Source organism: Bos taurus, chromosome X (assembly GCF_002263795.3).
Source record: "Bos taurus isolate L1 Dominette 01449 registration number 42190680 breed Hereford chromosome X, ARS-UCD2.0, whole genome shotgun sequence".
Taxonomy (NCBI): domain Eukaryota; kingdom Metazoa; phylum Chordata; class Mammalia; order Artiodactyla; family Bovidae; genus Bos; species Bos taurus.
In genome coordinates, this window is record NC_037357.1 from 13,775,541 (window position 1) to 13,802,777 (window position 27,237).

General features: G+C 50.5%; 1 protein-coding gene across 1 annotated transcript; it reads left to right on the forward strand.

The window, feature by feature from the left end:
- Positions 1–586: 586 nt before the first annotated feature.
- On the forward strand, positions 587–26,760 carry XPNPEP2 (X-prolyl aminopeptidase 2). Its single transcript, NM_001205555.1, has 21 exons — positions 587–635; positions 3,931–4,001; positions 5,307–5,417; positions 6,820–6,883; positions 7,625–7,729; positions 7,934–8,020; positions 9,045–9,191; positions 11,844–11,945; positions 12,593–12,674; positions 12,957–13,152; positions 13,925–14,014; positions 15,944–16,053; positions 16,759–16,836; positions 17,908–17,979; positions 20,227–20,287; positions 21,553–21,622; positions 22,066–22,170; positions 22,619–22,678; positions 22,930–23,006; positions 25,572–25,661; positions 25,936–26,760. Exons 1-21 carry the CDS (start codon positions 587–589, stop codon positions 26,128–26,130), a joined length of 2,022 nt encoding a protein of 673 aa, NP_001192484.1. The 3' UTR covers positions 26,131–26,760.
- The last annotated feature ends 477 nt before the right edge of the window (positions 26,761–27,237 follow it).

Consider the following 27,237-nt stretch of genomic DNA (forward strand, 5'->3'; position numbering starts at 1 on the left):
GTCTCCGGCCGTAACTAACTTCCCTGAGGGTGCTGTGGTGCTTCACAAGCACTGGGGAGAGAGGACACTGGCTTTTTCTAAGTCAGGCCAACTCAGAAGAGGCGGAAGGATAAACATCCATCTCCATCTCGAAGCAAAAGTGGGGCCGTAGCCAGAGCCTGGGTGGGGGAGCTAATGGGAAACAGCTTGCAGGAGGGAGGGGGACAGAATTCGGGAATGGCCGAGGCTGGCTGCTGAAGAGGGGGCTGGGAGAAGCAAGCTGATTGAGACCAGCTGCCGCTCCTCTGTCTCAGATCTTTGGACTCTGCCCGGGGCGGGCTCATACCCTATTCTGGATGACTGGGAGCCAGCAGAGGCTGCCTGGGGCAGTTGAGTCTTCTCCACCCAGCCCAACTCCTGGAATCCTCATAAACGAAAGACCAGAAGAAGACTCTCCATCCACCAGCTGGACGCCTCCTCCCCATTGCCAGCCCCCACCCTCTGGCTGCTGCTGCCCCGGAAAGACCTGGAGGAAGAGGCCAAGGAAACAGCCTTGTCCACTCTCCCTTAACCCTACATCCACCCAGCACCGGCATCTGAAGACCCCATGGCCTGGGCTCGCTGGGGTGGCCACCCCTGGCTTGTCCTCCTCTGTGGTATGTGCACCCTGGCCTCCCCGCACTGGGCTCAGAAAGGGTTGGCATGAAGGCTGGGCCCAGGTTGTCTCTCTTTTCTTGATTCCTCTCTCTGTCTTGAGCAAGAGGAACCCCAGGACAGTCCTGGGGACCCTCAAGACCCATCTCAAGTCTGGTTTGGCCCCTTTCCATTCCCACCTGTTAAAGAAAAAATGATTCTGGCACTTGGTAAAAGAGTAAGGAAGATTTTATTCAAAACTATTGCAATAAGACTACTGGACTTATAGTCCAACTACCGGACTTTCCTGGTGGCTCAGACAGTAAAGCGTCTGCCTACAATGTGGGAGACCTGGGTTCAATCCCTGGGTCGGGAAGATCTCCTGGAGAAAGAAATGGCAACCCACTCTAGTATTCTTGCCTAGAAAATCCCATGGACAGAGGAGCCTGGTAGGCTACAGTCCATGGGGTCGCAAAGAGTAGGACACGACTGAGCAACTTCACTTTTACTTTATTGCAGTAAGCTAAGTTAGTCACTCAGTCGTGTCCAGCTCTTTGCGACCCTAGCAAGAATACTGGAGTGGGTAGCCGTTTCTTTCTCCAGGGGTCTTCCCAACCCAGGCGGATTGCAGGTGGATTCTTTACTGTCTGAGCCACCAGGGATGCCCTAAATTGTTAATCGCTTAGTCCTGTCTGACTCTCTACGACCCCATGGATTGTAGCCCACCAGGCTCCTCTGTCCGTGGAATTCTCCCAGCAGGAATACTGCAGTGGGTTGTCATTTTCTTCTCCAGGGGATCTCCCTGACCCAGGGATCAAACCCAGGTCTCCTGAATTGCAGGCAGATTCTTTACCCACTGAGCTAGCAAAGAAACCCTCTACTGCAATAGGGGACAAAGGGCTCAACTCTGAAAACAGTAAAGATGGATGAGAACTTCTTGAGCAGAGTGAGAGGGTCAGTGGATGTAAAACTACCAAGGGTGAAGCGATTTTTACTAAATTGACTTCATAGGATTCTTGCTGAAGGCGGGGTGATGAGATATCAAGGGTGGGAGATGAGGAATTTGATCAGATTTCAAGGCTGATAAGATACAAAAGGTGAGTGATTCTCTCTAAAGTGACTTACCAGGATTCTTGCTAAGGCTGGGCATGCAGGCTCAGTAAGGACAGGACAGAGGTGGAACTCCAGGCCTAATGGAGAAGAGGGCTTGGAGGAGCTTAACTACAGTTTGGTCTTTGTCACCATTATGGTGTCCTGCTTGATCTCTTTGTTCACAGTCAAGTGCCCAGCTCAACATCCTCCACACCCACTCCATGCTGACCTTAGGGAGGCCTCCTTCCCTTTGCTCTGTGGCAGCAGGTCCCTGTTCATTCAGTACCCAGCTCCTGACACCTCCCCAGTGCCAGGCCCTGTGCCAGGGACCACAGGCTGCAGAGCTGGCCCTTGTGAGCCACAGCCCAGGCCTCAGAGAACAGTAATTGGGGTGTCTGGAGGGACACAGGTTGGCTGTGTCTTTCTTATGTAGGTGTTTTAGCCCCACCATTTTGCCAGATCTGTTCCTATGGATCTGTTCCCCACTCCAGTACTCTTGCCTGGAGAATCCCATGGACGGAGGAGCCTGGTAGGCCACAGTCCATGGTGTCGCTAAGAGTTGGGCACATCTGAGCGACTTCACTTTCACTTTTCACTTTCCTGCATTGGAGAAGGAAATGGCAACCCACTCCAGTGTTCTTGCCTGGAGAATCCCAGGGACAGAGGAGCCTGTTGGGCTGCCTTCTATGGGGTCGCACAGAGTTGGACACGACTAACGTGACTTAGCAGCAGCAGCAGCAGTTCCTATGGAAACAAGTACTCACTTTCTGAAATCAACAGGGTGGGTCTCATCTCCTCCTTGAGTTTGTGTGACTGAGAGAGACAGCCAGGCGTGGCATTCACAGTGTTAGAACCCAGCTGTACTTCTGTACTCAGAAAGGATTCCCCCAAAACATGGGGGGCTGGAAGGAAGGCCTATCAGAGACTACTGGACTTTCAGAGCGTGAAGGCCCAGAGCCTGCAGGAGCTAGCCCAGGACCTGGCACACAGCAGGCACTTAGGAAATGTTTGCTCCATGAATACTGGGTGACTCTTCTTGGGACACACCAAATTTGTGGCAGAGCCTCAAGTAAGTAAATAAGGAAGTGTTAGTCACTCAGTTGTGCCCGATTCTTTGCAACCCCACAGACTACAGCCCACCAGGCTCCTCTGTCCATGAAATTTTCCAGGCAAAGATACTGGAGTGGGTTGCTATTTCCTTCTCCAGGGGATCTTCCCAACCCAGGGATTGAACCTGGGTTTCCTGAACTGCAGGCAGATTCTTTACCGACTAAGCTACAAGGGAAGCCCGTGGCAGAGCCTCAAATGGAAACTAGGTCTCCATACATTCTGTCCCTTCTGGGACACCAGCCTTCCATGGTTCCATGGTTGGCTCTTTTGTACTCAGATGGCCCAGGTTCAAATTCCTGCTCTGCCACAGACTCACTGTGGCAAAACTTGGGTGAGTAACTAAACATATCTAGGCTTCGACTTTCTCCTCTGTAGAAAGCAGACAATAATACCCAACTCACAGGGTTGTTGCAAGTGTCAGATGATATATAGAGTTGGCCAAAAAGTTCGTTTGGGTTTCTCTGTTACGGCAGATGGGGCTGTAATCTAATACTATATAGATAGGTAGCAGAGTTCAGTGTCTAGCACATAGTAGGAGCTCTTTAAATGCTAACCCACCTTACCCCACCAGGGGACGATGTCAGCCTGGGATTGCTTGTCTTCTGTGGCCTGGAATGAGCCGCCGTGATTTGGAGTGTAAGAAATGGTATAAGTGGGCCTTGAATTTAAGTAAACCCAATATATATATAATTAGATTTATAGAAGGGTAAAACGAAGGTGGGGTGATTATTTAGCGAGATCCTCTAGAGCATTTAAGGGAAAATCTGATTACAAAAATTTAATTTACACACAACTTTTCCAGTTCGGTAGACCCTGAAAAGACCCAATTAGATTAGAAGGGAAAAATTGATTTAATGAGCACTAAAACCCATCCAAAAGTAATCATTTGTCGATGAAACAGGTTTCTTTGATTGTGACCCAGGGTGCCATGCAATTCAGCCTGATTTCCTATGAAATGTGATTATTTTTATCCTCAAGTAGAGTTGGACAGCATCTCAGTGCTACAAAGGATGGCGGCTCTGCCGGGGTTCAGAGGGGGGCTGGGGGAACATGTCCCCGTGCTGTCTAGGACCTATCTGGTCTCTGAGTGACCCTGGATTTTTCTCCGGTTTCTAGCTTATGCCTGGGGCCACCCAAAGTCACTGGACCAGAGAGAAGATGTGAGAAACTGTTCCAGCAGCCCTCCGGTGAGGCCCTCCCTTCGCCCCGCCCCACCGCTCCCACCTTCCTGCCCATCCCCCACGGGCCCAGCTGCTAGCCTCGCCCTCTGCCAGCCTTCCTCCCGATTTCCGGACTCCGGGGCCACAGTTTCTGATTAACCTCCCCCGGGGCGGGCGGCACATTCTCAGGTGTCTGACATCCGCCTCCATCCCGCCCTCTCAGCCATTCCCACGGCAGGTTATCGCCTTCCCTCCTGGCTTGGGCCTGGGCAGCCCCTGGGAGAGGGAGGGGGTGGGAAGAGGGGCGGTAAGGAGGCGGGAGGCCCCTAGCTAGCCTAAAGGCTAGGCAGAGGCCAGGAGGAGGAGGGGAGGAAAGAAAACAACAGTTCTGGAGGAACTGGGAGGAGGGTGGAAGACCGAGGGCTAGAAGAGCCCCCGGAAGGTCAAGAAAGGGAGGCCTCGGGTGTGAAGACTGGTGAGAAGGCCCAGCACATTGGAGCTGAACGGTCGTCAGCTCCTACTTGGAGACCAGAGCAATTCTTCCACAGCTAGATGAGAGTGAGCAAGAGCTGCCCGGGCAGGAGCAGCCCAGACGTGAGGGCTCTCGGGCCTGCCAGCAGGTCACTACAGTCTCAAGACACATGGGACACGTGTGCGTGCTGTGCCCACCGTATGTGACCCCTGGGACGGGCAGGTCGGTGGGCGCTTTTACATTACAGCCAACACGGGTGTGTCCTTGAGTGGAAGGCAAAGCCAAACAAAAACCCACACTTTTTATTTTTAAAATAATATAACCTTTAACAAGGTAGGGCTGCCAGGTGAAATACAGGACAGCCCAATTACATTTGATTTGCAGATAGTGAATCGTGTTTTTAATGTAAATATGCCCAAATAGTACATGGGACTTCCTTATACTAAAACATGATTCACTGTTGACCTGAAATTCAGATGTGACTGGGTGAACATCCTGTATGTTTATTTGCTCAACTGGTATCCAAAGAGGGACCATCCCCTGGCCTGGCCCAGTGCCAGGGCTCAGACCCCTACAGTTCTTACCCGCCCCTTCCCACCTCAGGTCTCATCACTGTCACAGAAAGTCCCTGTCCAAACTCATAAACATCTCCATCCAGGCACCTTAATCTAGAATAATCCATAACATCCGCTGCTGCCCCATCTCTGTCCAGGCTGCCCCAGCCTAGGCACCCCCAACCCCTACCTAAAGGGAGGCTGGAGGCCCCTGCATCCATCATTTTCTCAAAGCAATGTGTGTGTGTGTGTGTGCGTGTGTGTGTGTGTGTGTGTGTGTCTTGGTGTCTTCCTGTCACCTGTCAGTACCTTCCAGTTACTGCGGTCAATACCACAGCGCAGCTCACAGCCCTCCGCCAGCAGATGTACACCCAGAATCTGTCTGCCTACATCGTCCCCGACACGGATGCCCACATGGTGAGGGATGACTCCTCCCCCCACCCCCACCCTCTCTGCTACCCAGGCCACAAACAGGACTGTTGAGACTCAGAAGATGGAAGACAGAGAAAGGGTTTGACAGGCAAAGGAAAGGAAGTGGGGAAGCTGGACATGGGTGTTTTAGGGCAACTGAAAGAATGTATTCCTTTACATAGGACAGAAGACATTGCCCAATTTCCTTGACCTCAGGCCAAGAAACTATAAACAACTTCAGAACAATTTTGATCAGTTCCTAGATGGTGGATCCAGAATGAATGTTTAGGATACCCCTGCCCTAGGAGGTTAGCATATAGGCTGGAAATTGAATTAGAGGAACCCTGAGCTGCCTTCTGGCTCAGCCGTTCCCATGAGCTGATGGATGGAGTGCTGAAATGATCACAAGTCCAAAAGTATGAGGTACAGGCTGAAAGAGGGGGAGTAGTCAGGGAAGATGCTGGTCTGAACCAGAGCTGCCCACCCATCCCACTCTTGCCCACCCTGGCTCAGCCTCCACCCCATTCACCCTGCCAGCACCAACCCAGTTGGAAGAGAAGGCATTTTTAGTGTCAATACCACTCCTTGAATTAGTTTCCCCACCTGCTGAAAAGGGCTAAGAAGCTTGGGTAAGGATCTGAACTTCTCAGAGCCTCAGTTTTCTCTACTGCAAAATGGGAATAATGAGATCTGTCTTCAAGAATTATGGGGACCAAAATACAATAATGTATAAAGCTCTCTGCAGAAGTTATTTATGATATACCCATTATACTGTGCTAGACTGGGGAGGGGGACAACTGCAGGGGAGAACCCAGTAGAACAAAAAGGCATGATCCCAACTGTAGAGCATTTGCATCCTGGCTGGGGAGACAAAACTTAGTGGCGAAACAATCCAGTGCAGGATTGTGGGGTTTCGATGCCAAGAAATACAGTTGTTCAAAGGAAGGGAAGATCCTGAGAGCTGGGGGAGTTCCAGAGGGCTTCCTGAAAGAGGTATCCATTGTGCTCAGGCTTGTAGGACTGATTGATTCTGACTAGACAGAAACACAGAGAAGGCAATGGCACCCCACTCCAGTACTCTTGCCTGGAAAATCCCATGGACGGAGAAGCCTGGTAGGCTGCAGTCCATGGGATCGAGAAGAGTCGGACATGACTGAGCAACTTCATTTTCACTTTTCACTTTCATGCATTGGAGAAGGAAATGGCAACCCACTCCAGTGTTCTTGTCTGGAGAATCCCAAGGACGGGGGAGCCTGGTGGGCTGCCGTCTATGGCGTGGCACAGAGTCGGACACAACTGAAGCGACTTAGCAGCAGCAGCAGACAGAAACAACTGATGTGGTTGGGGGCCTTCCAGGTCGGGTGTGACTCCATGAAGGAGACTAATGACAGTGTTGTTGATTTCCTAGAGCGAGTACATTGGTGAATATGACCAGAGGCGTGCATGGATTACAGGCTTTACAGGGTCTGCAGGTAACAGCTATTACCTGCCCCTCATTGCTTCTGTTGGGAGACCAAGAGTGGCCAGAGAGGCCCTAGTGTGACTAATTCTTAGCAGCCAGGACCCCAGGACTTAGTGTCCAGAGGCCCCTGCTACTCTCTGTCTCCCCTCCATCACTCCTAAAGGGGTCACCAGGGCACATCTTAAAGCCCACCAGCCACAGTTCTGCATGAGGCAAATGGCCCTCCTGACTTCTTTCCTGTGCTCACAGCCTCGGCCATAGCCAGGCCCAGCCTCACACGCTCCCTGGGCTCCATTTGCTGGTCCCTTTATGGACGCATCGCCTCACGTGGTCCAATGAGACACAAACACAGAGACCCTTTCTGGGGTAGCGATCTCGGAATGGGCCTCTCACCCTGATCCTGGCTCTTTGAGTGAAATCTAAGCTTCCCTTGCTGATGCTTAAACATCCCTCCCCTGGGCTTCTAGCTGCCTGGCTTGCCTATCACTGGCCCTTCTTCTTTTTGCTAAAGTCAGCAGGTTTGGCTTCTCTGCCTGTCCTCAGCAAAGCTCCTGGGTTAGTGTCCACATCAGTCTTCCCCCCAACACTCTCTTTAACATCTCCTGGCTCACTTCCTTCCAAGGGAAGAGAGAAACTCTTTCCAGAGGCCCCTTGTGACACTGTCAGAGACTGCACCGCATCGCGCATGTGCTAACTAAAGCCATGCTCTGCGCTGTCCGCCTCCCATCCAAGAGTCTCTGTTCTGCCCCAGGAGTCGCGGTGGTGACCATGGAGAAAGCCTCTCTCTGGACCGACAGCCGCTACTGGACCCAGGCTGAGCGGCAGATGGACTGCAACTGGGAGCTTCATAAGGAAGGTGAGAGACTCCGCTGGGGAAGCTACAGGTGAGGGCGTGCCTGCAAGGCCATTCTGGGCTGCTGTGAAGAGCTCGGGAAATTTGGAGCCATCCCTAACCTTTGAGATGGATATCATGGAGGACAGACCTGACAGGAGTGTCACAGACAGAAGCCTGGCTGGAGGGCTGTGGTAACCTCAGTGTCCCTCCTTGTCTTTCTCTCAGTTGGCACCACTCCCATCGTCACCTGGCTCCTCACCGAGATTCCTGTTGGAGCACGTGTGGGCGTCGACCCCTTCCTCTTCTCCATCAGTACGTTCTTCCCTCAGTTCCCGTGTGTGTCCATACCATCGAGGGAGACTCAGGCCCTCGGGATGTAAAGAAACCCATCCTGGCAGAAGGAGGTGCAGGGGGACTCTAAAAATAGAGTGTTTGAATTTGTGGTTGCAGAGTATTTTGCAACAAGGCTGTATTCCGGGATTGTGTAATGAAAATACATTTAAAAGAATAAATAGAGTTTTTTAAAAGTCAGGAGTGCAGAGACCCAAACTAGAAGATTCAGGGAGTTGTTAAGACCTAATCAATGAGTAGGCTAAGATGGTCTTCAACCTAGAACCATCCTCTGTACCCTGGAACTCTACTGATTGGGGCACTAGAATCACTTGAGAGCCCTCTTCTGGAAGGCAGCTTGGAAGGGTTGGAGGAGTTGGAAGGGTTTCTGAGTAAAGAAGCACAGTCCCTGGGACTTCTCTGGTAATTCAGTGGTTAAGACTCTGCACTTCCACTGCAAGGGGCATGGGTTCAATCCCTGGTCTGGGAACTAAGATCCTGTGTGCTGTGTGGCATGGCCAAAAAATAAATAAAAAGAAGCAGCAGCACAGTCCCGTCTTCTCCCCTCTAGAAACATGGCTTCTTGAGCCCTGGTGCCCCCACCACTGGCCAGCCTGCCCCCAAAGGTGGCATCCTCATGAATATGTACTGGAAGGCTCCCACTTGAGACCTGGTTTCTCTGCCAGCCTTTCCAGTGGCCTGAACCTTGCCATTCCTTTGGGCTGTGGCATGCAGACAGGACTGAAAAGAGGGCCCCACAGCCATTGACACTTAAAAAGATAAGCTTAGCCAGCTGACTGTGGACAGCATTGGGGTGGGCTCAGGGCAACTGAGCTTTGAAAAGTGAAGGAAGAAGGTGAAAGGGCAGAGCTCAGAAGGTTCAGACTGCTTGGACAGGCTCTGGCAGCCAGGCTGCAGGAGTGGAATGAGAGACAGAGGGGACAAGAGCTAACTTTGCCCTAGTCACAATTTTTCCTGAAGTCTAAACTCCTTCCTGTCTCTGTAGACTCCTGGGAGAGTTATGACAAGGCCCTACAAGACTCTGACAGAGAGCTGGTGTCCATCACCGTCAACCTTGTGGACCTGGTGTGGGGGTCAGAGAGGCCTCCAGTGCCAAGCGAGCCCATTTATGCCCTGCAGGAGGCATTCACAGGTAATTTCCTACGCTGGTCCTCTTTCCCAGCTTGAAGCAGCACCGACCCGCAGTGCTGCTCCTTTGGCTGGAAAATTCATCCTAAAAGGTTCCAAAGCAATGGTATCATGTGCACGTTTAATGCAGGTTTCTAGGCCCCCTCTCCTCAGAGAATCTGAATCAGAGGGTCCTCAGACCATACTTAGAAAATGCTGGAATAAAGAGTGTTACAATTTAAAGCAGGAGGGAACAGGAAGGGAGGAAACAAGGGAGTCAGAGAATGATGAAAAAATCCCTACCCCTTTGTAGAGAGAAAAAACATGAGTTTCTTCTCTGGTGCTGAAGACTGCTTTGTATTGAATCATTCGACGTTGACTTCTGGCCCTCCTGTGATGAGGAATTCAGATGTAAGATGGCTGGGGTCAGATGGGCTGGTGTGGACAAAGGAAGCATAAACTAAACTCAAGATCAATCTGTGGCACAGATTAAGATTCAAGTTTTGGCCAAACCACAAAAGAAAGTTAACTGACCCCCTAAAGTTTTAACATCAAAAATCTTGACACCATCTAAATATGTCATAAGAGAACAGTATGCTCTATGATTCTTGTAAGTAGTAACTAAGCTCCTGACCGGACCCAGGCTGCTGATTATGAATCAGTATCTTGACCACCACCACTCCCTACCTTCCTAGGAATACTGATACAAGCCCTTGACTTGGATTCCTGGGAACATTGGGCAATCTGAGAGGCCCATTTCCATACACAGGTCTATGCATACTTCTTGTTTGGAAAGGAATCTGGAAAACAGGAGAGAAATTTCAAAATATTGGGTCTGATGAAACAAGTCACAGTTGGGTCCAATTTTCTTTATCCATTCTGATGTAACTTGCAGAATATTTCTGCTGCTTGACACAGTTTTTAAAGAAACTTGCTATCCAAGACAGTTCCATCATAAATAAAACTCATCCCATTCAGATAAGGAAGGCTGCAGTTCCATCAGGACGAGGAGGGGATAAAGAGGGAAAACCTTCCAGGGGCTGGGAAAGAATTCACAAGCGTTTCATCACTTCCCACAAGTGAAAGGAAACTGAGCCATTGCAGGCTGCTAGCCTTTAAGGAAAGGCCACGCGGAGCCAGAATTGGGCCTGGAAGCCCAAGAACAGAGTCTTTCTAAGCTTATAAGAGAGACTTTCTCTCCAGTCACTCACAGGTTTTAAAGGGGATGAAGTAAAGAACACGAAAAGTAGTTACTCAAAGATACCTCTGTGTATCGAGCCATTGAAGTTGGCTTTCATTTGTCGTCTCAAAAATGTATCACATCCATGAACCTTGAAAACATCATTCTAAGTGAAAGAAGCCAGCGAAAGCCCCATGTTTTATGATTCCATCTGTGTAAAATATCCAGCATAGGCAAGTCCGTGGAGACAGAAAGCAGATCAGTGGTTGCTGGAGCTGGGGGGAGAAACGAATGAGAGGGACAGCTGGAGGGCAGAGTTTCCTTTTGGGATGATGAGAATGTTCTGGAATTAGTGCTGGTGGTTGCACAATCTCGTGAATGTTCTTAAAGGCACTGAGTTGTGCACTTTAAAATGGTTAAAATGATACATTTCATGGTATGTGTATTTTACCACAGTAAAATAGAATCAACCTTAAAAAAACAGTATTACACCCAAAGCTTTGGTTCTTGTTGAATAGTTTTACCTGTTTGCATAAAGATTTTTTAAATTGAATTGTGTTATTTATGCTAATCTCCAAGCCCAGCTAGAACCCTTCATGCTTATGATCTTCCGCCAGCAAATTCCTGGCCCTGCAGAGGGGCAGACTCTTTAGAGGGATTGCAGGGAGCAAGAAAAAAAGATGAAAATCAAAGTCTTAGAACCAGTATACAAGCGTCTCCGAAAGGACAGCTCTGTGACATAGAGTTTAAGGACAAGGTGGAGACTAACGCAGTTAGCAAGGTCATCCAATGTCTGTATCAGTAAGAGTGCAAGCCATGTAGTCAAACAGATCTGGGGTCAAGTCTAAGTTCCACCCCTTGCCAGTTTTGAAAAACCATAGATAAATCACTTTACCTCTCTAAAGCCTCAACTTCCTTATCTGTAAAATGGGCCAAGTAAGGATTAAAACAATGTACACAGAGTGTTTAGCTCAGACCCAAGTGGCTTTAGTAAGTGCTGGGGTTACCACAGAGAAGAGGATTAAACATGGCCAAGCCCTATCCGTTTGCCCTTCACCTCAGGCTGCTCTGCTGATCTCTCTTCTGCATGCCTATTTATTATTCAGAAAGTTATACTAGGCTTTCTACACAGCAAGACACCATTCTACATATATTACAAATCTTAGTTAATTTGACCCTCACAACAACTCTATTGAGGTAGACACTATTATTATAATCCATCTCCATTTTACAGATCTGCAAAATAGGGCACAGAGCAGTTCAGTAGTTTTCCCAAGGTCACCCAGCAAGTAATCACAGAGCTGGAATTTGAACCCAAACAGTCTGGATCAAGAGCCCCATATCCTTACTGACTACACAAGTAAGAGTCTGGTTAAAGAAAGGGTTCTATTGCTTTTTAAAGGAATGGGAAACGATTGCCCTAAGGGAGCCCTCTCAGGAAGAGTGGCAAAGAGAAGGTAGGTCACTCATGCTTTCTTTGGGCTCTTTCATTTCCAGGGAGCACCTGGCAGGAGAAAGTAGCTGGCATCCGCAGCCAGATGCAGAAGCATCATAAGGCCCCAACTGCTGTCCTTCTGTCCGCACTGGATGAGACAGCCTGTGAGTATAGATCTGTGGGTACAGGGAGGGCCTGGCTTGCCCCGGAACCCCTAAGCTTCCTGGGCCCTGCAGCAATGACCATGTACCTGTGGGTTCTGAGAGCTCCTTGGCCTTGACCTGTAGGAACTGAGGTGAGGGCAGTAGCTTATGCCTACCCAGTAAGGAAACCAGGAAGCCCCATGTGATCTGGGGCCAGCCCGCCGGCCACTGGAGGACCAGGTGCCCAAAGCAGTAGAGATTTCTGTCTCATGAAGGGGAGGAGGCCCAGCAAACATCTCTTACCGCCTGGCCATGAGTCCAGGGTGCTCACACACCCAGCTTTAGCACCCCATGCAGCCCAACTGTCCCAGCATGGCTCAGCGCTTCTCACTCGACCCCAGCTCTGGGCTGGAAGCCCACTGACACCCTGCGCAGACTACTGGCTGGGTATCTGCTTTTCCTGGGAGAAAGAGTCCCTAGAGCTCATTAGTGCTTCAAAGACCTGCCCCTCTCCAGAAAGACTTAGAAACATTCAGGGGTAGAAGATGCGAGTAGGCATGCTGCTGGGGATCTTTGGGCGCCAAAGCAAGCTAGAGGGCAAAAGGCGCCATTTGCAATTGCCTCAGGCGGGTCAGCTTCAGGTAGGCCCCATCCATTCTTTTCCCCAGGGCTCTTCAACCTGCGTGGCAGTGACATCCCTTATAATCCCTTCTTCTATTCCTACACGCTGCTCACTGACTCCTCCATCAGGTAGGACTTGTCCTTCGCTTGCGGTTAGTGACTTCCTCCAACCCCTCACAGCCCCGACCTGCAGCCTTCCCAGAAGTGGGGTGCCTGCCCCTGCAGGACCCTCTATGAAGCCTCTGATCACCTTTTCCTGACCCCCTTGACCTCTGTTCCCACATACTCCAAATCTGGTCTGCACAGTTGCCTGGTACGGGCCACCTCTGACCTCCAGGAATACAGGGCCTCTGGTCTTTTGCATTGCCCTTAGAGACTTCTGGACCCTCCTGGTCTTCCCTATCCACCCAGGTTATTTGCAAACAAGAGTCGCTTCAGCTCTGAGACCTTGCAGTACCTGAACTCTAGCTGCACGGGTCCCCTGTGTGTACAAGTCGAAGACTATGGCCAAGTCCGTGACAGTGTCCAGGCTTACACCTCAGGAGACGTGAAGGTCTGGATCGGGACCAGCTATACCTCATATGGGCTCTATGAAGTGATACCCAAGGTGGGTTTGCCAGGCCCCGGCTCATGCCAGGCACCATCCCCCTTACCCCCACCAAGAGCCCCGATAAGTCTCAATCTAACAGGGAAGGGGGGACAGCCCCTTGGCCATTCTGGCAGTTGGTCAGTCAGCAGTGGTGCAGTGAGTCCCCTTCTAGGCCTCCCTGGAAAGAGACAGGAGAAACAGCAGCAGGACATTGTCCACAGAGAGCCTAGACATTGTCACAAAGGCTGGGGAAGCAGAGGCTCTGAGGTCACCAAATGAGAAACGGAGAACTGACTGTGCCAGGACCTTGGATGAGTGACTTTGTCAGTCCAGGCCTCTGCTTCCTCACCTGTAAAGTGGCACTAAGAGTCACAACCTCAAAAGAATTGCTCTGAGGAGCTTAAAAGGAGACAGTGCATATAAAGCCCAGTGCCTGCAGCAGGGCAGGCTCTCAGTAAGTGGCAGCTGTTATGATACGAGATGTGCAGGAAGTAGACTGTCCGAACAGCCCACAACTGGCAAGGGCCAGGCTCGCATCCATCCCAGAGCACTGTGGGGATCCAGGACCAGGGAGGGAGGAGGAAGCAAGGGAGGGAGGGAGAGAGGGAAGGTTAGGCTGGACAGAGAAGACTAGGAAAGCCCTGCATAGTCAGAAAGCACACACAGGAAGGGCACTGCCACTCCAGGAAATGGCAACTCTCATCTAAGCCAGGATTTCCTGCCAATCGTTTTCAAACCCCACCATGCCCTAGACAGGCCTCCCAGACCATCTCCTCTCTGCTCCTCACAGGAGAAGCTCCTAGAAGACACCTACTCCCCAGTGATGGTAACCAAGGCGGTGAAAAACAGCAAGGAGCAAACCCTCCTCAGGGCCAGTCACGTAAGTCCATGGGCAGGCAGACACACAGGCCTCTGGGGAGCTCCCAGTCTGATGGGTTAGAAAGGAGACCATGTGCAAGGAGCCTCAAGAAGGTCCTTAGTGAAACACAGAAGTGGACACCAAACTCCTGGACACCCACTTATGCTCCACCCCCTCACTCACAGCTTGGTTCGGTGGTTTAGAACCTGAGCCCCAGAGCTATAGTGTCTGAGTTCAAATCCTAGTTCCTCTAGCTACCTCCTAGCTGTGTGACCTTAGGTAAGTCACTTCACCTCTCTGGGCCTAGTTACCTCCTCTATGAAATGAGGATCATAGCTGTAACTATGTAACTATCATAGCAGCAAAGGATTGTTATGATAATTAAAGACATATATATCTACATTATATAGTATAAATAATAAAATGTTTAAATATATTAATTGTAATACATAATATAAATATATACAACATGTGCGTGCTTAATCACTCAGTTGTGTCTGACTCTTTGTGACCCCTTAAACTGTAGCCCACCAGGCAAGAGCACTGGAGTAGGTTATCATTTCCTCCTCCAGGGTATCTTCCCAACCCAAGGATTGAACCTGCATCTCTTGCGTCTCCTACATTGGCAGGCAGGTTCTTTACCACTGCACCACCTCAGAAGCCCTAAATATATACAGTATACATACATGCATTTATATACATCTATGTATATGTGCAAAATATACCTATAAATATATAATAATTATGTAAATATATGATACTTATATAATAATTATAGAGTTCTATGTGTATAAATTGGAGAAGGCAATGGCACCGCACTCCAGTACTCTTGCCTGGAAAATCCCATGGATGGAGGAGCCTGGTAGGCTGCAGTCCATGGGGTCGCTACGAGTCGGACACGACTGAGCGACTTCACTTTCTCTTTTCACTTTCATGCATTGGAGAAGGAAACGGCAACCCACTCCAGTGTTTTTGCCTGGAGAATCCCAGGGACGGGGGAGCCTGGCAGGTTGCCGTCTACGGGGTCGCACAGAGTCGAACACGACTGAAGAGACTTAGCATAGCATTTGTCTAAATACAGTTGCTGCTGCTGCTGCTAAGTCTCTTCAGTCGTGTCCGACTCTGTGCGACCCCATAGACGGCAACCCGCCAGGCTCCCCCGTCCCTGGGATTCTCCAGGCAAGAACACTGGAGTGGGTTGCCGTTTCCTTCTCCAATGCATGAAAGTGAAAAGTGAAAGTGAAGCCGTGTCTGACTCTTAGTGACCCCATGGATTGCAGCCCACCAGGCTCCTCCGTCCATGGGATTTTCCAGGCAAGAGTACTGGAGTGGGGTGCCATTGCCTTCTCGGATAAATACAGTTATGTACTTATATATATTAAATATATATATAGCTTTTAATACCGCCACCTGGCACATTCCAAGTCTTAAATGTGTCAGCTATTATAATTTCTTCACCCTGGGGAGAGGATGGCTTGCCCCTTTGGATATTCCTGTTAAAACTGGGATATGCTGCTTCATTTTTTAAAACTTTTCTTGTGGAAAATGTTAAGCATGTACAAAAGTAGAGGAAATAGCTTAGTGATCCCCGTCACTATCATCCAGCTTTGATAATCATCAACTCAAGGCCACTCTCATTTCCTCTACAACCCCACAGTCATTACCTCCACTCCCCATCCTCTGCTGCTGGATGATTTTAAAGCAAATGCCATCTATCACATTGTTTCTTCTAGCAACATTTCAGTATTTCTGACAAGAACTCTTTTCAAAACATGACCATACTCTGATCATGTATATAGACGTGAATAAGAACCCCTTAATAGTATCACAAAGCAGTTAAACCCTCACGTTTTTAAAGCTCAGCTCCCAGAGCAGTCACCCCACCTCCTGCATTCTGGAGCCCCAGCTGAGACCGTTCCTCCGTCTGCCTTTCTGCTTGCCCTGCTCCAGGTGCGGGATGCTGTGGCTGTGATCCGCTACTTGGTCTGGCTGGAGAAGAATGTGCCCCAAGGCACCGTGGATGAGTTCTCGGGGGCAGAACAACTGGAGAAGTTCCGAGGGTGAATGACCACAGCCATCCTTTTCGGCTGACTGTCTAAGTGTGGGAGTGGGGGCAGGGAGGGGAGTCTGGTCTCCTTACTTACTGGGGCAGGAAGACCCTCCTTGTATTTGAGGGCTCTCTGGAATAAGGAGTGACAGGTTCTTGAGTGGTCAGGAAGCTGGGCAGGGGTATTGGATGACATTCCCCAACTCTGCTGAGAGCTGGACACCTAGAAGGGCCACAACCCAACAGCACCCCCTAGTGCCTGCTTCAGGCACAGGCCTCTGAGGGGAGGCCAGCTCAGGCCGGTAGGACCTTGGACCACTTGAGAATGTCAGGCTGAGGAGGGAGATTCCCTGAGGGCATACTTAGCCCAAAATGCTGCTCCTGAGCTGGGGGAGTTTTCAGATACAGGGAGCTAGATTTCTTCACACTTGCTTTACTAGGAACTCAGTTTGGGACACAAAGCCTTGGTTTCCCCATCTGTAAAATGGAGGTGGAGGAGGAATAATTGGTGTCTGCAGTCTCTCCTTCTCTGACATTGAGTGGTCTATAAGTGACAGGTCAGGGCTCGGGAAAGGACAGGAGGTGGGACTGGGAAAGCCAAATGGAGCCTGGCCGAGGTAGAGGAGAACATGACTTTTCACTTGCCTTTCCTGGCTCTCCTGGGCCCAGCCTAGTCCCTGAGCCCATTCATTGACCATTCCTACCTTGTCCTTTCCAGAGAGGAAGAGTTCTTCTCTGGATCCAGTTTTGAAACCATCTCTGCAAGTGGCCTGAATGCCGCCCTGGCCCACTACAGGTACGTCAGGAGGAAGAATTTTCTGGGGCCCTCTGGAGGACTTGAGTCCACATTTAAGCTTTAAGGTGTTTAGCACTGTGGGAGCTGGGGGTGGGGAATAGAGCCCAGTCAGGTGTTGGGAGTCTCCTTTGAATTAAAAGACTTGAGTAATTTCACTGCCCAGGAGGCTGGCACTTTATGAGCACTTAGGGCAGAAGGATCTGGAAGGCAGATGGTGGGACTGCTGCTGGATGTTTTTCCTTTGCTTCCTGTGAGTTACTTAATTCTTAAAGCTCACAAGCATGTGGAGAAGAAGGACCCATTCACTCTCCCTGAACCAACTAAGGTGGGCCCCGTATATAGGCTGGGCAGATGTTTGGCTCCATAGAAAACAAACACCTGCAGCCAGCCTGGTGAAATTGGGGAAGGGGAGTGGTCATGCTCACCAGATGCCTCCGGCTGGCAAGGGCAAAACTGGAAGAGGGCAGAGACCCTCCAGTGGTTGGCCTAGCCTATCCCAGACTTCCTTCTCCTGGTGGCCCCAAGCCTTTGGCTGCCTTGGCCCAGCCCCCTCTCCCTACTAGAGAGGAGCAGGGTAGGAACTCCTCAGCTCTACCAACTGCTGCTCTCCAGCCGCACCCTTGAGTTCCCTCCCTTCCTGTGCCCTGGCTTCTTGGGGCCCTCTGCTCCCAAAGGCAGCAGGAAGTTAGAGAAAGCCCTAGACTGAGCATCTGGGTCCAGGCCCAGTTCCCTCATGGCTCTCCCGAGGGGCCTCCTGATCTAAAAGATGGCTGGACCGGGTGCTCGCTAAGGCCTTCTCATCTCCCACATTCAGGGTTCTTTCCTTTGTCCCTCCTTGGGGACCAGGGCCTGGCCTGGGGAGATGTAGGATACACAGATGTGCGCTGAGGACATTAGCAGCAGAAGCTCATTAGTCTTCCAGGGCCCTTTGAGAGATGATGACGTCCCCAAAGGAGTTAGCTGAAAAGCCAACCCACAGGGAGGAAGGGGTTCCTCTGCTTTCACTCAGGACCCCTCCCTACCTGGCTCAGTGTCAGGCTGCTCCTTTCTCAGCATCTCTGCCCTTCCCAGCCCCACCAAAGAGCTGCACCGCAAGCTGTCCTCAGACGAGATATACCTGGTGGATTCTGGAGGACAATACTGGTATGTACTCCACCCCGCCCCCACCCTGGCCCGGCTGTGTCAGCTCAGACAAGAGCTGGCCAAAGGTTTCCCTTCCTGGGCGTGGATCCTGCATCTGAGAAAGGAGAGGCCTGGATTGAATTGCTTAAGTAGCCTGTCCATTTTCACACGTGGGAATCCCTGCCCGGTGGGCAACCGACAGAGGCCAAAAATGGGGCTGCCCACAGATGCCACCCTGTAAGAATCAGGAAAAGACTCCCCTTGTGAAAGTAAAAGGTTTTTTTAAGCCCGAACATTATTACACAGTCCGAACTGCCCTGCTTGACTGTGCAAACAGTATGCCCGTATTCTCACCCAAATACCCTGGACACAACCTGCATGCCGTGACAGCACAGTGCATACCCCCACCCCGCCCCTCACTGCGTGCTTGGTGAGGTGACCGCATCATGTGGAGTGGGGGCAGGATCAGACCTTCAGGAGAAGTAGGCAGGTGAGTGATGCAGCATCAGAGGACAACCAGCAGCACAGCGGGGACAAGGCACTCCCATCAGCATGGGATGTTTGTGAGTAGACGTGTGTGTGTTCTGAGTATGTGCATGACCACAGATAGGGTTATGTGGGAGGGCACTGTCCCCTGCTCCACGACTCCACAATCTGCATGTCTACTTGTGTGCTCTCACTTAAATTAGTATATACCCATTCAGTGAATGGCATTTTTTAAGATGTGTTACTTTTGTACAGTGAATACCTAGACGTGATAGCCACGTGTGCTAAGTCGATTCAGTCATGTCTGACTCTTTGCGACCACATGGACTGTAACCCACCAGTCTCCCCTGTCCGTGGGATTCTGCAGGCAAGAATACTGGCGTGGGCTGCCTATCCTCCTCCAGAGGATCTTCCTGACCCAGGGATCGAACTCACATCTCTTATGTCTCCTGCATTGACAGATGGGTTCTTTAACACTAGCACCACCTGGGAAGCCCCATTATGGACTACTGGAGTGGGCTGCCATGCCCTCCTCCAGGGGATCTTCCCAACTCAGGAATCGAACCCAGGTCTCCTGCATGGCAGGCAGATTCTTTTTCAGCTGAGCTACCAGGGAAGCCCATGATAACTATAAGAATAAGCTAAGCCCATTCCTTCCAAATGTATGACCAGTCATTCACACAGGAGCTGAGTTGAAATGGGCTGGAAGATTTTCCCTTCTCATCTAGGAAGCAGTCGGACTCTGGGAAACTTGGGGGAAAGGAAGGGATGTGCTGAACTGATGCAGGAGCCAGGAATCGTTTCCCATCATCTATCCTGTGGTGAATGTGCTAATGACAAAGGCCCTTCACTGGGAGCCAGCCTGGCAGGTGTTCAGCCTAGCAGCCTTTGCAGTCACCAGTATGGTACAGTGCAGACTTGAGATGGCTGATGTGCAAAGGGGAAGTGAATTTTCGGTGTGTTGCTGGATCGGGGCGTGCTCAAGCAGGGTGAGGCCAGGGAAACAGTCACCTCACTTCCTCTTCTCTCCTTCTGAAGAAGTCAGCCACATCCTGTGACCTGCTCCCAAGCTGGAGTCCCAAAGGCCCTGGGACCATTCCCCACTTCCCTGGGGGCAGGGGGTAGCCACAGGGGCCATTCTGGGGTAACGACTGCAGGTGGTGGTTGGCAGTCAGATTGTTTGCCTTCTGGCAGCTTCAGTTCACTGAGCAAATCCCTGGGGCAGATTCATGTTTACAATGGAGAGAACTGTATAAAGCCACTGCTTGAGCCAGGCCCGGCCTCCGTGAGGCCAGTGAGGGAGAGGGCCTCGTGGCCTTAGTTGCCTCGCCTATGAAACGGGGATAATGAGGTTTGTTCTGCATCCCTTATTCTGTTAATAGTAAATAAGTGTATGAATGTGTGAGAGTGTTATGATCTCTCAGTTTCCCCATCTGTAAGAGTGCGACAATCCCTTCCTGCCTCACAGGAAGCCTGGAGGGAGCCTTTCTTTTAGAGCCAGACTGGCCCAAGGAAACTTTTGGTCAAAATGGGTGGGATTGGGGTGGAGGATGTATGTGGGGACTCAGGATTCCTGAGAACTTTGCAGAGCTCCTTCAGACGCACATGCTGAGGATGGGAACTGCATCATGGCTGCCATCTTCTTCCCTTGGCCTCCTTCCCCACCCCCATCCCAGTCCTGCCACTCAAACCCCAGTGGTGAACACTCCAGAAGAACATGGCCACGATCCTTACCCCAAAGTGTTCACCTGAGCTGGACCTGATGATTGTCCTTCTCCACAGGGATGGGACAACAGACGTCACCAGGACAGTCCACTGGGGCACCCCCTCAGCTTTCCAAAAGGTAGGCATCAGACCATATTTCCCTGCCCACGCTCACCCAAGGGACACCCAAGCAACCACTCCTGCAAGAGCCGTTTGATTATATAGAGTCTGAAACTGAAGCCCAGGGAGGTTAAGTAGTTCACCGTAGGTCACACAGCGGATTAGTACCAGGAAATCCAGTGCCCCAGACTACTTCCCCAGAGATACTTCAGGCCCCCGGCAGGGCCTCAGCCCAAGCTTGTCATCATCCCATTTCAGAAACTCAATGAACAAATATTTATTTAGTGCAGTCTGTGAGCCTAGCCCTGTGCTGAGCAGAAAGGAAGAAGACCGGCATTCCATTCCAGGGGTAAAAACCGGCACCAACACAGTCTCAGAGGTGGAAAGGGACTGGCGAAAGGGACTTCACTGTTCAGGAAACGATGAGGGCTGGTCCGCTGGGGGTAGGTGTGGGGACACGGTCTGTGCACCTCTGGGACCACATTTGTGCATTCAGCATGTGGACTGTGGCTCAGACATTGCACCTGAAACAGAGACAGAGAAAACAAACACTGGTCAGACCTCCAGGAGCTCAGTTTAGCGGGTAGATCCAGTGCCCCAGGCTGTCATGCTCAAGATGACAAGCCCTGTGTGTGGGGGGTATGTGTGTGTATGTGTGTGGTGAAGGGGCCTCACCACATCACCACAGGGAGTGACTGGGAGAAGATGCCTCCCTCCCTCTTTCCACAAGGTAACAGCCCAAACAGAGCAAGACTGACCTGCCCGTTGTCAGGCCTCAATTTAATCATAAGGCTCTAAGAAGACTCAAGGGTGATCATAATAAGGGCAATGAGGGGCACTGGCCTCTATTTGACCCATTTACTTTGTCGAGAGCACCCTACATGCACAAGTCTACCCGCTCCTCCCAACAACCTTCTGAGCTGGTGCTATGATCATCCCATTACAGACCACAAAACTGAGGCACGAAGAAGCTCAAAACACTTGATCAAGGTCAAGTTTGTGAGTGGCCATGTTAGGATTCTAGCCCAGGGAGTTTGCCTTCTAAACCCTTACTGTCGCAGCCTCAGCTCTCCCCCGACCTAGACCAGCCAAAGGGAACCACGTGGACCAAGCCCCAGCTTTGGGCAGGTGCCCCTCAGCTTCCTCTGGCCGTCTTCCGGAACCCGTGTGCCCACACACAAGCATGCATGGGTCCCCCCGTATCCCCCTACCCTGGCCTGGGCCCACATATTAGTTTCTAGCTACTTGGGCTTTGTGCATATTTTGTCGCCTTCTCTCCATCAGGAGGCGTACACCCGCGTGTTGATAGGAAATATCGACCTGTCCAGACTCGTCTTCCCAGCTGCTACCTCAGGTGGGTTTTGGAAACCAGGCTGGACCCAGAGCCTCAGGCCCTGATTCCACTGCAGCCAGACCATGGGAGGCCAGTGGGGCAGGGTTTACATCATCATCCCCTCCACTGTATAGATCCAGTCCAGCCCAGAGAGAGAAAGCCACTTGCGCAAGATCACACAGAGGGTTAGTGGAGAGCCAGGCCTTGAGCTCAGAGGCGGGGGCGGCCAGTGTGCTGCAGCAGTCATGGGAGGATTCTGAGAGGAAGCAGTTGTCTTGAGACATGGGGAGGTCTGGGTAATGGGTACAACATAGAATAGACTGGAGACAGGGGATGCCTACCTGCCTCTCGGGCCCCTCTCCTCATGCACCATCCTGGTGGTTAGTCTGGGAAAAGTTAGCCAGAAGGGGCAAAGCCAATACTATGGTGTCCAGCCAATTGACTGGAGGTCGTCTCTCTTCCAGGGCGAATGGTGGAGGCCTTTGCCCGCAAAGCCTTGTGGGATGTTGGGCTCAATTATGGTCACGGGACAGGCCATGGCATTGGCAACTTCCTATGTGTGCACGAGTGTAGGTATCTCTTTGGCACTCCCCTGCAGTCCCCCCTCTTATGAGAGAGGTGGAGTATTTCACAGGTATGGAAAGGACTGGGACCCATGGAGGGGCAGTGACCCAGGCCAGGGGACCCAGCTGGTGGGAAGTTGGGACTCCACAGGGTAAGTGAGAAATGCTGGCAGTCGGCCACTCCAACTGACATCCAGGATAGCTCCAGAAAGAAGAGAGGCAGGTCAAGACACAGTGGCTGAGTGGCCTAGACCCCAGAGAAATAAAAGCCAGAGCCAACCCGGTCCATACCAATCACTGGTAGACGAGGATGTGGTGGATGCACGCTGCTGGGGGTACCCAGTTACCTGCTCTTCCCCAGAACCTGCTAGATGCCATGGAACCTGCTGGATGCCATGCTGGTGAGTGCAGGAGAGCTGACACTGGCCTTGCCTCTCCCTCTCTCCCTTTCCAGGGCCAGTGGGATTCCAGTCCAGCAATATTGCCATGGCCAAGGGCATGTTCACTTCCATTGGTACGGTTCTCGGGCTCCTCCACAACTTCATTCTAGCAAATGCCAGCCTTCAGGGAGCACAACCCCACACAGGCCTGCCCAGACCCCACTGCTGTACTCCCTCACCCACCTCCCCAGTCCCAAATAGTGTGTCCCACCATAACACCAAGCCCCTTCTAACATCTAACAAGAGTAGGACTGCCACTCCTCATTCAGTACAGTAAACCTGGGCTTGGGTCTTCCCCCTACTTAATGGCTCTTCTGTCTCCCAGAACCTGGCTACTATCTGGATGGAGAATTTGGGATCCGTCTGGAAGATGTGGCCCTTGTGGTAGAAGCAAAGACCAAGGTAAAGACAGGCTGGAGGGGTAGACAGTGTGGCAGGGACTTTAGGCTGCATCGGGGGTGAGGAAGGTCAAAGGAGAACTCAATGTATGGGCATGAATTTCTTTAAGAGTCTTCCTTAGCACCAGAATAATTCCATTAATCAGTTTCTCAAACCTGTTTGCACATTAGAATATTTGAATCATCTGGAGTTTTTTTTCAAGCCAATGCCCAGGTCTCACTCTGAGCCAAATGAATCACTAGCCCTGCCCTAAATCATTGGTTCTCCATGCCCATAATAAGCACCAGGGGAGCTTGTTAGGTATAAAGATTCTGTATAACAACAACCAAGAAGATAAAATGCCTAGATATAAACTTTAAAAGACTTACGTGCAGAAAATCTCTACTGAGGGACATAAAAAAAGATTTAAGTAAACAGTGCTCTCTGGAAATAAGCCTCAATATTATGAAGATGTCATTTCTCCCTAAATTAATCTACAAATTCAAGACAACTGCAATTTCAACGTTAACTGGATGCTTTTGTAACTTCACAAAATGATGGTAAAGTTTATTTGTAAAGATAAACATACAAAGATAGCTCAGTAGCTAGGATAATTCTGGAAAAGAACAATAAGGAAAACTAGCTCTTGCAGATACTAGCCCACACTACAAAGCTGCCATCACTAAAACAGTAAGACAATAGAGATGGGAAAGACAGATGAAACAGTGGGACAGAAGAGTTAGTCCAGAAACTGACCCTCTAATTTTCCATAAACAAGATGGGAATTTAGTTTACTATAAAGCTGTTGCCTCAAAACAGTCAGGAAGAGAGATTGTTTGATCACTGGGCAGGGGAGACAAATGGCTAATCATTTGGTTGGGGGAATTAAACTGAAGAACCTCCTTGTTACTCTAAAAAAAATTGCAAATGGATCAAGGTTTAAAGGTGAAACCATAAAAGATCTAGAAGAAAACCTATATGAATTCATTTATAATCCCAGGGCAGAAAAGGGCCTTTATAACTCTGACTCAGTTCAACAAAGAACATCTATATGGGAACAATGCCAAAATGAAGTCAAAAGATGTATGACAGGTATAGCCCATATATCTGAAAAAGGGGGTATGCCCTTCATTTACCACAAGCTTTTAAAAATCAGTAAGACCAGGCTTCCCTTGTGGCTCAGCTGGTAAAAAATCCACCTGCAATGCGGGAGACCTGGGTTAGATCCCTGGGTTGGGAAAATCCCCTGGAAAAGGGAAAGGCTACCCACTCCAGTATTCTGTCCTGGAGAATTCCATGGACTAAGAGTCGGACACAACCGCGACTTAAAAAAAAAATTAGTAAGACCAAAATAGGGAAGACAGAAGAAAATGGTTAAAAGACATAAAGAGGCAATTAACTAAAATCCACACAGATGTTCCATAAATTCGAAAAGATGCTCAACTTTATTGTTAAAAAGATACAAATCAAAGTAACAATGGAGTACCACCTGATTGACAAAAGCAAAAGACTTTGATGGTACCCAGTGCTTGTGAGTTTGTGGGGAAAAAGACACTCTCATGCGTTGCTTGGGTGGGTACAAATACCTACCACCTTTCAGGAAGGCAGCTTGATAATATATATCAAAATTTATACTAAAAATACCTGTACTTTTTGTCTCAGCCATCCCACTGCCAGATGTGTACCTTCTGGCTATAGTCCCAAAATGTCACTTCTGTATAAAGATGTTTATATGATGATGTTGATTGTTGCATTCACAGTAATAGTTTAAAAAATGGAAACAGCCAAAATATCCATCATTGGTTAAATAAATTATCATCCACATACTATGGGCCCTTAAAAAGAAGGAGGTAAACTAATACAATTATGTAAAGTTTAAAAATAAAATTTTAAAAGAAAAAACAACAACAACAACAACAGAACCAGAAAATAAATAAATAAATAAATAAATAAAGACATTTAACTTAAAACTCCACAAGAAAAAAAAAAAAAAAAGGAGGTAGACGTTCCTGTGCTAATATGGAGCACTCTCCTAAGTTTACTATGGGGGGGACAGAGTGGGGGAAGGTGCAGGAAAGTGTATAGTAGGATCCATTATGCTTGAATTTTTTTTAGAATATATGTGTATATATATTATATATGCCAAAAACGTTTTCAGGAAAGAAACCAGGCAAGGAGGAATCTTTCCATTTTTATTGAGTCTCTTTTTGTAGTTTGAATTTTCTAAGTACATACATGCAAGAGCTCTCTGGGAGATGGGAATTATGGGCTATTTCTTCTTTATGCTTGTCTCCATAGATACATCAATTGATAGAAACAGAGATATGGATAGACAGATAGAGAGATGTAGAGATGGAAATTAGATCTCTACATCTGAGAAACATAGGCCTAAGTAAACTTCAGGAATCATGAGGGAAGCACCAAAGGCAGGTGGCTAAGTGGTGGACACAGGGGTGGCCAAGGGCACTGTGGGGGCTCAGGCTTGACAAGGCCAGTTCCCTGTGCCCCGGGCTTCTGGGCGGAGTGTTCTCTCTCTCCATCTAGCCTCGCTCACTTCCTGCTTTCCTCCTTTACCTGTGGGTCCCCCAGTACCCAGGGACCTACCTGACCTTTGAAGTGGTGTCCTTGGTGCCCTACGATCGCAACCTCATTGATGTCAGCCTGCTGTCCCCTGAGCAGGTGAGCGGGCACCCCTTGGCGCTGTCTAGCTCCAGCCCTCGAGCCACTGACTGCCTTCTCCCTGGCCCTGGCCCTCTCTCGCCTCTGCTCCCCCTACCCTAAGACCCTCTGCCTCTTCCCTCACTTTGGGAGGGTCCACACGAGTGGCACCTATAGGCTCACACTGGGGCATCCCTCCCCTGCTCACCTGAGGATGGCTGGGGACCTGGGCCAAGCTGGCACCAAGCTCCCACACCTTGGCCTGCGAGGCCCTCACTCCTCCTATGTCTTGCAGCTCCAGTACCTGAACCGCTACTACCAAATCATCCGTGAGAAGGTGGGCCCGGAGCTGCAGCGACGCCAGCTTCAGGAGGAGTTCTCCTGGCTACAGTGGCACACAGAGCCCCTGACCGCCAGGGCAGCGCCCACCGCCTCCTTGGCCCCTCTGGTGACAGTCTCTGCTCTCGCTATCCTAGGCTGGAGTGTCTAGTGTCTGAGACTCCCCTTCTGACCCTCTCACTCAACTCCCCTCACCCCACAACACCCATGCCCAAGAGCCCCCGCCCACCCATTGCCTGGAAACCACCACCCTCACCCTCCTCCTCCGGAACCAAGCCCTAGGGGTGTGCGGCTTCTTGGTCACTGTCAGCACCTCCCCCGACCCCCTCTCCACCCTACACTCCCACCCTCAGGCTGGGGCATGTCACCCTCAGCTCCCAACCCCTAGCCCCTGGATACAAGAGCCAGGTGGTCCCCTTTCCTCCTATGAGTCTGGCAGACCAGCCACTGACTTGGCAGACCCACCTCCTCCCCCACTTCAAAAGATCAATACAAGACAGCACCCTACCTCCCAGGAGCTCCAAGGCCCTGTGAGAGCCCCACTCTGTCACACCTGCTGGATACAGCCTGACCTACACTGGTTCCTGACTTGTGGGTATTCCCACACCCTTGAGGCTGCCACTGGCCTCCTGCCCTGGCCCTGACCCTACAGTGGCCTCCTGGGTGCAGTCCACAGGCTGAAGGAACAGTTGCTGCCTCCAGGCTGCTGCACCCCTGGAGGGAGAGGAAGGGATGGCAGATGAGGCCTTTGGCTGTATTACTGCCACTCCAGGGTCAGACAGACCAGCCCCCCTACCCACCCATGTGTAAGCCCATCACTCCTAAACCCATGCCTACTACTGACAGCATAGGGAGTTAAGCCATAGGAATCTGGCCAGGGGTAGGAGGGGACTCTGGAATATGGCCCTACTCGAAGTTGGGAACAACCTGAGCAACTCTACCCAATCACTACCCCAGACTTCCCAGCACGTGGGTCACCCAGTGAGCTTTCCAAAGCACAGCCACTGGGACCATGCTGAAAAATCCTCCAGCATCCTTGGGTGGTCATTAACCTGTGTGGGTGAAATCTGGTCTCCCCATTTTACAGATAGGAGAACTGAGTTCCCGATGGGGTAAGACCTGCCCAAGGACACACTGTGCTTGGTGGGAACATGGTGGGGCCAAAATGGATCAGCAGTCCAGATCTTTTGCCCCTTGGTATCATGCAGAATGCCATAGCCTACCTGCCAGCCCTTTCCAGGTTCGCCGAACCAGCGGC

Coding starts and splice junctions, on each gene's coding strand:
- XPNPEP2 (NM_001205555.1), top strand. CDS start 587: ATGGCCTGGGCTCGCTGGGGTGGCCACCCCTGGCTTGTCCTCCTCTGT. Junction 12,675..12,956: donor CTCACTGACTCCTCCATCAG/GTAGGACTTGTC, acceptor CTATCCACCCAG/GTTATTTGCAAACAAGAGTC. Junction 13,153..13,924: donor TCTATGAAGTGATACCCAAG/GTGGGTTTGCCA, acceptor TGCTCCTCACAG/GAGAAGCTCCTAGAAGACAC.